The sequence below is a fragment of the Diorhabda sublineata genome, chromosome 3 (assembly GCF_026230105.1).
Source record: "Diorhabda sublineata isolate icDioSubl1.1 chromosome 3, icDioSubl1.1, whole genome shotgun sequence".
NCBI lineage: Eukaryota > Metazoa > Arthropoda > Insecta > Coleoptera > Chrysomelidae > Diorhabda > Diorhabda sublineata.
The window spans coordinates 25,309,315-25,321,329 of NC_079476.1; the positions used below are offsets into that span (position 1 = coordinate 25,309,315).

The following is a 12,015-nucleotide window of genomic DNA, read 5'->3' on the forward strand; positions in this document are numbered from 1 at the left end:
TATTTCGTTTGCCTATGTTTAATTACGAGATGTATGATATATTAATCATAAATTATCAGCTCGAAGGTCGGAGTTTCAATTTCTCTAAAATTGAAAAAAAAAATAGAACAATAGGATTAATGGAATAAAAATGGCTGTGCTGCGCCAATCGGCATGTGGCTATTACCTAACAGATGGCGCTACGTGTATTGACAATGGTGGATTATTGGAATAAAAATGGTAGCGCTTCCTGTTGCGTCACTATGCTCTCTCTCACACTCATTGATTCCACTATACTTGTAGTCGTACCGTCGTAAATTTTGGTTTAGGAAATGACGAAATTCCATAGTAAAAATTATTTACTTCTATCGTTTATACATATTCGATTAATATTTAGTTGAATTACTCCTATTTTATTTATTTAAAATATCGCTAGCGACCAATATTAAGTATTAATTTTTAAGTATCAATTTTCAAAATCATTTAGTCTGATTTTGGCACCTGGGAACTACTTGTGAAAAGATATTTAAGTCGATGACTAAATATTGCAATAAAAGTGTCATATATCAGCAAATTAATCGAAACAAGCCCAGTCAGACCCGATTTCTAATGACTTAATAACAATCGAAGAACATTAAATCTCTCACCAGATTCAGAATGTTGTAAAGAAGCATTAATTTTGAACCCCCTATCAGTTCCAGTTGCTTCAGTTTACATTCTACAGACACTATTATCAAACATACAAAACCCACTCTATAAACAAGCTTGTTAAGAAAATAATCTTGAATCTATCCCTAATAATTTCCTTTATTATTTATTGTTATCTTCGTGATAAGAGAGGGAGGAAACAAAATATTTATAACGTACGAAATGTTATCATAATAACAGCTTTATTTTCTTTACCTACTAACGGTGTGGTTTCAATTCGATTTTGTGTGAAAGTGGTTTACAAATAGTGAAAATGAGTAATAAAATTAATGATACAGATAATACGACAGAAGATGATGAAGGTAAGCAACATATACATGTTAGTTATAAAGTATTAAACTCAGGAACATTTTCTATTGAATGTTATGGTTTCAAATCGTTTCAAAATTAAAATTTCCTGTTTTGTTTCGTTAGTTTTTTAATTTTGTATTTCCAAGAACAAATTTTAGAAAAGGTATGACCGCCGTGAACGTTGATCTCATAACAAACACAATAAGCCTAGTTTGGTTCATAAAACCTTTAATTTGTCTATTTTTCAAATTCTTATTCAAATTTTTCAATCAAAATTTTGTTTGTCGTGGTAGCTACATTTAGAAACAAAAATATTTTAAAAATTTTTCATTGTGAATGGTTCAGTATCGAAGCTAATAGATCAGCTAGTACAATTTACAATTGTACGAATATACAGGGTATACACAGAACTCCCAAAATTGAATTTTCATTTTTTTAGTTATTTCGTAAAACTTCGTCATGAAAAAAAGTTTCAAGTTTATAGCTTTGCTGAAATTTTGGGAAAAAAAAATAAAATCTCGATTTTGTTCACCACTTTTTAAGGGTGGTATCTCGGAAAGGAATGGACTGAGGAAATTTCGTTATAGGAAACACCCACATTAAATTCATACGAGCAATCACCTGGAATTTATCGCAAGTTATAAAATGCACATGCTATAAAGTAGTTAATATTTTGTTTTTATATTCCTTTATTTTCGTGTTAGTACCGCTACTGTGTAATAAAAACGACCTCTACAAGGTTTCTGTGGTTACAAAAGTTATCAACATATTTTTAATCTATTTATTTTGATACCTTTTTTTGATTTTTATCGATAAAATTGTTAATCAAAACCTCGATGTTGTTGGGTTTACAAAAATTTCTTTTGATCTCCGTCATCAATTTAAAGTTGCTTTTTGGAAATAAATGAGAATGAGACTTCTGCTGAATTTATTTGTCCTTACATTAAGCACGGATCTTGGTTTATAAGAATTATTTGAACAACAAATTAAAACCACGACACCATCATAAACGGCGCTTCAAATTTTGGGATCCAAAAAACTACAAGACATTTAAGAAATGATTCTATTTGTGTTCAAAGTAATATAGATCTATAATAATGCATTTTCGTAACCAAATACGCGTTGCAACCGTTCAAGACTTCGATGTTCGTGATTAACATACTGTTTAAACTCTCATACTCACAATTAAACTGTCTGACGCACATTTAGATAACCAAGTTATCGTCTTCAGAAACTGGAGATAAGTCAGCTTATATTAAGTCTCTGAAGACGTTAAATTTGTTATCAAATTAATTTGTTAATACTGTCAATTTGAAGGAAATAATTCCTGAGTTTCCTTGAAATCCTGAATCTAAACGTACAAGGTGTGGTTATAAAGTAACGAGACTAGCGACTAGTGCAGAAAAAGTAAACAATTCAGTGTAGCCGTGGCCGTTTACTATAAACCTAGAGCAAAGGATTGTTGTGAAATTTCACTAGTAACACGGAAAAACTACATAATTAATTGAAACAAATGTATGGCAATACATGATTGTCGCGTTCACGTGTTTTTGAGATGTTTAAGCGTTCTCAAGAAAGCCGAGATGTTAAAGATGATTAATCAAGTTCGTATCGCCCTTCCACGTCTTAAACGGTGGAAAAAGTCTTGTTCGATTTGATCATCGATTGCCGAATCTATAGGAATTGATAAAGAATGTGTTTGGCAAATTTTGCTACACCGGTGCCTCATTCCTCATTCTCTTTCAAAAGGTTTCTAGCCAAGTACAACTACCCAGTAACTTCTATTTCTTTATTAAGTTCAAAACAAGATTTTAGTCTCTGAAAGAGAAAGTAGCGAGCGTCCTGAAGGAACTGAAAAAGAAAGAAAAAGACTTTCTGTACTATTTAGAACTATGGAAGATTCGCATGGAGCTTTGTAGGGATAGATACCTCGTGAATAGCATTAAAATTAAATTTATTTTGTTGATTTTTCACAATTTTTAGTATTAATATTGACTTTGTAAACAAATCTTGCTAGCAGTTTGTTTCTATTAACAATTTTCCTCATAAAATTGAAGTTTTATGAGTTTTTTGAGAGCCATTAAGGACGTATCAAAATACTTCTTCTTTATTAATGAATTTCTTGGAAACAGTTTGATATACAAGGGAAGCCCTCCAAGCTTTCAATCAAAAATTTTTTGTTGTTAAATTAATTATTTCGAAAAAGGAAACGATGTTGGTAAAGGAGATAACAACAAATGTAGGCTGTTCTCTTTGTCTTTAGCTCTTATCATCGTTCTAGTATCCTTATAAAAACCCTCCTTTGTAAAACAAATTCTACCAGATTGTTTTTTCTTATCGCAGAAACTGATTTATACCAACACCAGTAGATCCTAGATATGTTTTATGTTGTGTTTTAATTATTTACACATTTCCAAGTTCTACTTTAAGTAGAAACTTTAACTGCCGACTGGGGTAATACTCTACAACTTTAGTGCCTTCCAAAAAGAGTGAATTACGTGTTTAAAACCACTGGATAAAAGTTTTTTTTCTCGGTCTTTTATTCCTTGTTTTAGTTGCTAATAACTTCAACCCAAATAAAAAATATTGTCGTAACGGAAACTTTTGAAGTAGAAGTTTCAAAAAAGTTAGTAATTTTCTTGTGTCGTTATACCCTTATTTCATCGTATTTGGTTGATAATATAGAAGCTCATGAAAATAATTTCACAGTGAGTAAATTTAAAGGCATGAAATATAAACATGGTAATCAGTCAACGAGAAAAAAAAACGTATATGTTGGATGGCTTTCAGCTCTTTGTCAATCACCTGATATTCGATAAATTCTAAATTACTTGTAGTCATAAAATTATCACAGAACCGTCTTAAAAAAGATGATGGTGAACGTTCTGGTCGGCCAATTGAGGTGGTTACACAAATTTGTTATGGGTAGCGCGTTTCCTCACAGTCGATAAAAAAACAACGTGTTGATGATTCAGAGAAGTGTTTGGACATTTTAACACGTAATAAATCAGATTTTTGGCGTCGATATGTGACAATGGATGGAACTTGGATCCATTTCACTCCGGAATCCAAACAACCATCATCTGATTGGACTACAGTCCGTGAACCAAGTCCAAAGACACTACAGTTAGCTGGGAAGGTAATGACTTCAGTATTTTAAGTATATTGAGAAAACTAAATAGAGTTATTGGATAATTTGAATGCAAAAATCAAGGAAAAAAAGCCTTATATGTCGAAGAAAAAACCACTGTTTAACTAAGACAATACGCCGATTCACAATTCCATGTCAACGATGATGAAATTGAATGAATTGCTTTTTCATCTACCGTATAGGTCAGATCTGAACCCCAGTGACTACTGAGTATTCTCTGATCTCAAAAAAAGTAAGAAATTCAGTTCAAATGAAGAAGCAATTGCTGAAAGTGAAGTAAAATACAACTCCTTCTACAAGCACGACATCGAGTAGTTAGAGAAGCCTTGGAATGATTATATTGTTCTTGAAGGACATCAAATTGATGAATAAAATTGATTTTTGGTAAAAAAAATGTGTTTTTCTCAATCACAGCTTCATATAGGATTACTAAATAGTTATCAGTATCAAAAATGGAAATACTTAGGAAATGTTAAACAGATAAATTGTTTCTTACAAATATATGGTTGCGTTGTTTTTGGTTTGCGAGAAACTGGAAGTTTTTGAAAATAGGTTTCAACTTCAATCAATTTTGTTTAATTTGTCCTAATCTATAGATATAAAGTTAGTAAAATAATTGAGAATTATAATAGCTAAAACAACAATCCTCTATTTTTTGTTACGAAAGAATTTTCACACGTGTATTTACGGATAAATTGTAATCTAGGTCAAACATAATCCATTTAGTATTTTCCCTTCCTTTTTGGATATTTTTAAGGCTGTACTGATAAATTCACTTATTTTCGGTATAGAAATTGTTTTAAAAACATGTACAACAACAAAAACCACTTACTAAGGAAAAAATAGGGATTTCCATTTAACCTGTATACTCAGAAATACTTTCGAAATCTTAAGTACCTTTAGAACTTTATCATTTTGTCAAACGGATCACAGGAAGTGATTGAATTGGACGAAAGATTTATGACATTTATCAGTTTGCAGTTATTATCCCTAATCCTCCTCAGGTAATTTGTTGCAAGGGTAGATATTTATGCTCCAATGTACCTGTCGTTCAGTTGCTGTTGTGTCTCCGCAGATATCGTTTGAAATTGAACAGAGTTCAGAAGTGAAAAGCCAAGGAAATCAGCATCAATCAAAGTAAGTTTCATTTTTTTTTTCTTAAACTATTCGATTTAGTTCTTTACTAAGTTACATTAGTTTTTTTAAGTTTTTAATTCACTCTTTGGATAGATATTTGCTTTAAACGTTCATTAAAACATTTATTTTTACTCAACCCGAATTAATTTGTATCACAAACTCGCCGTGGACTTCTCGGCTGTATTAAATTAAGGTTTTCAACTAGTAGAATGTTCCATAATTTATAACAAATCTATCGATTTATATATAATTTGTATTTATAGACCACCTCAATCAAATATTCATTTTTTTACGATAAGGATAAAGAGTTTTACGCGGTGATTCACTTTACTAATGATTATGCCATTCGAAAGTCTCTGGTAAATAATCTTGAGTCATTTCAGCTAAAATATGCACGTGGATTTACTAAAACAACTTTTTCAATTCTAGATTATATAGTTTCCGATTTCCTACCCCACGATTTGAATCATTTACTAATTAATTCGGGTGTCTCTGACCAGTTTTTACGAATTTGTATCACATTGTAAATCTCTTACGAAAGACATTCAGTTGTTGAGGATTTTTTCTTAACAAAGCTTCACCAAGTTTCATAATTAAGTTTAGTAATTGATTGGATTGATTTTTCTGAGAATACGACTCTAAATTTTCGAATTTTCATGATAAAACTATGAGGTGCTTCAATACAGTATTTCAAAAAGTACTTTTTTGTGATGGTCTTTTTTCAACGTTCTTTTTAAAACGGATCATTGACAGTTTTAGACCTGTAGATAGATTTGAGCTAGTTTAAACTATAGTTAGCTTTCAAAACAAAACTTCCTGCGGCATTGATAGGTTATCAATTAAGTTATTTTTAGATTTTCCAAAAGTGATGGATAAACTTTTTATAATCAACGAGTCCTGTCTAATAATTAACATTCTATTGCATCATTTCTCACTCAATAATAAATTTTAACAAATTTTGACAAACCCTTCGATTGTGTTGATAATGAAATTCTGCAGTTAGCAGTGGTGTACCTCAGGGTTCAGTTTTAGTCCCGATTAATTTATTTGATACTTATTACTGATGTCACAGGTGTACAAAGAAGTTTAACAACCTCTAAAGCTTTTTCAAATTCTCTTTCTCTGTTTAAACAAATTTTATTATTTTCAGATGTTGGGTTTACGTACTATCGGACTACTACTAACAACAATCGTCATTTTATTTAATTCAGTCCGTTCAGAAGTAGTTTCAGTGTCTTCTGAAGAATTGAAGTTATCGGAAGATCAATACCCAAGAGTTAAAATAAACGAAATAACACCGAGGAAACCAAAATCCGCTGAAGAACCACTCACGAGTCTCGAAACAACCGAAGAAACGTCATTATATTTATGGAATTATTGGCCGCTATCAACGTCTCTTTCGAATACTGCTTTACGAATCGGTACTTTTGTTTTGGGCGCCACCTTGACTACGTTATTTGTAATTTTCTACCCTATGTTGGCTTACAAGATCTGTTATTTAGTCGGAGTCTGCGAAAATTCTCTCGATTTTTATATAAATAAATTTATAGCAGAAAATTTGAATCAACGTAAACCGATACTTCAAAGAAACAAAAGATTAGTTGATGATTTTTATCCCATATTATTGTCGTTAGCTGAAGCTAATAAAAAATACGGCGACAATGACAAAAAAAACGCCACGTGACAATTTTTAGATTCAGCATAACAGTTTTTGCAATTTTGTACAATATATTAATCATTGTTAATATTTTATTGAATATTATCAGAATATTTTGTAGATTTATAATCAAATTTATCATTTTGTATGAAAATATGATCGATATATATAGTTATTAATCAATATTTGATATAAATAAAGTGATATCAAGTCATTTGTATTTTATTTCAAAGCACATCTTTGCTCTAAGCTTTCACTCCACTTCTTTCGTGGTTAATATTGACTCCGTGTTCCATTTGGAGGTTAACCTCTTGTTATTTTTACTAATCTATCGTTTATCATTCGACTTACGAGTGTAGTACAAAAATAAACCGGAATTTTTGGATAAAGACGCGAAAAATTTAGTGTCGTTTTACTACACGCTTGGTGCCCCATGACGGCGCTTAAGAAAAACCCGAGATACCGGTGCTGTACTGTACGCGATAATATTTAACAAACTTTATGTGTCCCACTTTTTAAAAACGTTGCAAATTTAATAATGACTAAACATTTCAAAGAAGACACTTTCCTTCTAGCGTGAAAATAGAATCCAAATAAACTTTTGGAGTATTTTCTTCGATCATATCCAAATTTCGTGATTTCTACCATCACTTATGTTTCTCACATTGTATTTTCCAGATATCCCAGATGAGAAAAATATACAAAAAAATAAAGTTGGTACATACGATGAAGAAGCAAAGGATAACAAACCGAAGAAGAGAATTAAGCTTCAATCTAAAATATTATTGGAAAATGAAGAAGATGGTGTAAAGAAGAATCAAGAGGAATTAGGTGGATTGCAAGAAGTGACTATTGACACCGAAGAAGGTGTAGACGAAATAGATGGAAAGAGGAGGAATAAAAAGCTGTTAAAAATTGAAGAAGACGAAGTTATTGATGTTGAAGCACAAGAAGATCAAGAAATTAAAAAGCCTGCTAATAGCTTCGCAGCTAAAAAAACTGTTGCACAAGGTAAAACTATTTATTTGTCTTATTCCTTTTTTTAAATTTTATTCCTAGGATGTTATATCATGTTACTCGTGGTCTTTTTTTCTTTTTTCCTGACATTATACTTTTCCAAATTTTCTTAACTGGAACTGAGTTATCCATACTTTGTAGGTGGCCTCATCAAACTAGTTATTTCCTTTCTATGTTCTCCTCTATGGGCTCAACTTTCATGATACTCCAATTCTACTTTTGCCTTTTCTATTCTATTATTCAATTATAAATCTTGTTTCTTCCAACATGATTCCGAGGAATTGGAAACTACTAGTTGAATACAATTGTTTTTTAAAGATAACGTAGCTGACTCATTTCACGTTTAGTTTGCTACAGTGAATTTTCTATTTGTTATTTATGCGAACACACCTGGTTTATCTATTTTCAAAATAAATGGAAATATTGCGCTTCATTTTTTATTTTCTAAACGTCAAAGTGCCGAAAGGTAGAAAACTTTCATCCATCTTCGAAGTTGAATAGTTTAGAATGTATGTATGATACTTTATCTTGCATCTGAATATATCTATCTCATGTTTACAGATGAATAAATATTTTGAAAGAAAAAGAGAAAAAAACTTCTTCAGTACGGCATTTATTGAATATAAACTGTCATTAACAGTTTCAGTGATTGATACAATTTTATTGGAAAAAGTCACCATAGAAATCTTCAAATTTTGGCATAAGCTCATTACTAAGAAGATTCTATAAATTTGTCAAAGGAAGATAGCGAAAAGATCATCATTCTTAGAAGATTTAGAAAAAATAGAAGCACCGAGATAGCTTACTAATATCCTAATTCATAACCATAAATACCAAACGTATACATAACATACGAATAAATTTGTTGCTTTGGTTGAAGAAACTATTAAAATTATTAAAATTATTACGAACAGTAACAAACTGAAAATACAAGAAATGAGGTCGCAGAACTTAAAAATGCCTCAAACACATATCACAGCATGAATTATTGACAGACCAAAATTGGATTCATTGAGTGAAAACATTTGAATTGGTTGGATCATTTATGAAGAATGGAAGATTCAAGACCAGCGAAGAGAATGTGAGAAGCAAAAGTAGGCAAAAGCCAAAAAGACGCGACATGAGACAAAGTAATAGGCACTAGAATTGAGAAAAGAAGAAGAAGCAAAAATAACAGCACTTAACAAAAAAATACATCAGTTTTGTATATAGCAAATAACTGTAAACTTAAACCACACACCACGTGAATTGTACGGAGTTGTACTTACTATAACAAGCGAAGATAATCTCAGTAAAATTAAATAAAAAGATGAATTTATTGGTTACAACTGGAATGGGATACTTTCTTTATATAATTGTCCAGGTTTCACGAATTTTTTATTATATATTCGTTTCTCCACAACAACAACTTTCTATTGATTTTCAAAACCTCTGATTGTCACACCTTTGCAATTTTGTAGAGTACAACCTGAGAAGTATCTGGCAAAAACGTTGTTTCCTGGACAGCATCCCTTTTGGACCTTTCTGGACTACAAAATCTTTTAAAAACTTTTCGAGCATCAGTTGATAGATGTTCGTCGTATTTTTCTGTTTGGCGCCTCTCTCAAAATATTTTATTTAAGAAGAATTTGGTCCACAGCTCTCAACTAACTGTGGACTGGAAAGTACCTACATGATGATTATAGAAAAATATTTCGAAAAATGTATATTATTCTATTTACGTTCATTATTTTCTCAGTATAATTTGATTTAATAACCGATTTTATTCAGGAATTCCAAGGGACTCATTTTTTGTGTAATGTTGTTATTCATCTACACTTACAAATGATTCACTGATTCTGAAAATTAAATATAAAAGACCAGTGGGTAACAAATATATTCGAAACAGAATACAATTTGAAATAGAAAAACTAAAAAACAAAATAGAAGATGATATTATGATGATAGCAAATTGGAGAGAAAGAAATAGCTAAAGAGGAAAAGTGACGTAAAAACATCTGCGAATAAGTGGGGAAAATATGGGATTAAATTAATTGCTTTTACATATTGTGGAAATCGACATCTTCAATGACTAGAAATTTCAACGCTAAGCGGTTCGGATGTTGTTGGATCTCTTCAGAATGGTATTTCGAGCCGTAGTCGCTCAAAAATTGACAGATGACGCATATAAAAATGTGTGCTAATACGTATCAATCATAATGTATAAACAATTGTTTCAAGATTTGTTTTAATACATAATTAGAAAATTTTGTTATAATTATCATTTCAGTACTTTTTGTTTAATAGTATATATTTCAGCCTTAAAAATAATTTCAAACTTTGCGTAAAATCGATTCAGTATAAGCTGAAAAGTCTCTTTAAAGTGTTTTAGCCAAGAAGTAAATTTCTGAAATTGAATATAAGAAGACAATTAACATCTGAATAGATTTTTTTTTGGAAACAATAGAGTCTGTCCAATTAACAGCGACAACTTTTAAAAAAATCCAATTAAGACGCAGAAAATTTTAGGTTAGAAGTGAGATCTGAAAGAAAATAAGTTGAAAAGATTGCGTTGACAAATCCCGCAATTAATCCAATTATTTTTCAGAAAAAGTATTATAGTTAAAAATGTAAATGTAGCAACAGCGCGGATAGTTGGAATATTGAGTAAAGCCTCGAAAATACACGACAAAAACAAACAACGTATGCATTCGAATAAATTGTAGGGGAGAGCGGGATCTTCGTTTTAAAAAAGGTTTCTAATTGACGATTTTTGAAAACTTTTTCTTATTTTGTTTGTGGCTAGTACCTTAATGATAATTATAATGATACTTATAATTCAAATACTTTTAGGTATGATGGATATTGCTCTGATAACAGCAAACGCTAACCAGCTTCGTTATATGGTGGAATATAATCAACACAGTTCCACATTTTATATCAATGTTATCCTTATAACATTATCTCTTATCCTTCAGCTAGCTATAGGTATCACTCTCATATATAAAGGATGGTTTTATATACAAGGAAAATCGAAAAGTGTCGCTGCTAAGAGATTGAACATTTATGTTACTGCTGGAATATTCGCCATTACTATTATAAACGTTTTCATAGCTAGTTTTACCGTTACAGGACCTCCTCCGAAAGAAGAAGATTAAGAATCAATGTTCCACGTTAAATTTTTAATTGTATTTTGATGATATACGTTTAAAAAATAAATTACATCTGAAACTCATTATCCAGAATCCCGTATTCCTTCAGATTAATTAAGGACGATCTTTTCCTTTTTTCCAATCTGGGAATCTCCACAAATTTGACAAATAAAATCAGTTGAATCGTGTCGAAGCCCATTTGTCGACATAAGACCGCGCTAAACCTGATTTAATCCTTTAATTGCTTTCGAACGGGCTCAAAAGCCCTTCGAAATAAACGGCCTATCGAAGTCTCGTCCTTTGTCCTTAAGATGTTTGTCTAGGATAACACGGTATCGCGGCACTTTACTTGTTATATAAATAGATGGATGCTTGAAATGTTCATCATCATTCGATACAAAATCGCATATGTTGAAGAATGACACTAAAGACACTAAAAATGTTGAAAGGATTTGTAATAAGAAAGTTGGACGCAAAAATTTAAAACAAAAAAAAATTAATAGAATTGCTTTTTGTTGTAACTTCAACACGTGTACTTAATCATCAACTTAATACAAATTCAAAAGGGTTTTAATTATAATGATTCGGTTCGGAATATTAGTCAAGTGAATAACTCTAAAAGTATGATCACTTCAGAATTCCATATAAAAACATGAATTTGCGTGAAATTTTAGAATTAAGTTCTATTTACCCTTTAACTTCAAAATCTGCCCTATGCCAATATGTTCAAATTATTATAAATGATGAAAACTACCCCTTATTTCCAGAATACGAAAATTCATTAAATTCAATTAAAACATTTAAAAAGCTGAAAAAACATTTGTAGTATTAAAATAAAGATCGCTGAATATTTTAAGAAACTAATTATGTTTTTCAACACTTAATCAATGTATTTCAACCCTTAAAAGCCAACCCTTCTCATGATAAAATGGGAAAAAATAACT

At 30.9% G+C, this 12,015-nt stretch overlaps 1 protein-coding gene across 1 annotated transcript; it reads left to right on the plus strand.

Moving 5' to 3' along the window:
• Positions 1 to 865: 865 nt before the first annotated feature.
• On the plus strand, positions 866 to 11,154 carry LOC130441526 (ninjurin-B-like). The gene is made up of 3 exons (XM_056775247.1): positions 866 to 989; positions 7,602 to 7,934; positions 10,773 to 11,154. Exons 1-3 carry the CDS (start codon positions 941 to 943, stop codon positions 11,075 to 11,077), a joined length of 687 nt encoding a protein of 228 aa, XP_056631225.1. The 5' UTR covers positions 866 to 940; the 3' UTR covers positions 11,078 to 11,154.
• Positions 11,155 to 12,015: the final 861 nt, after the last annotated feature.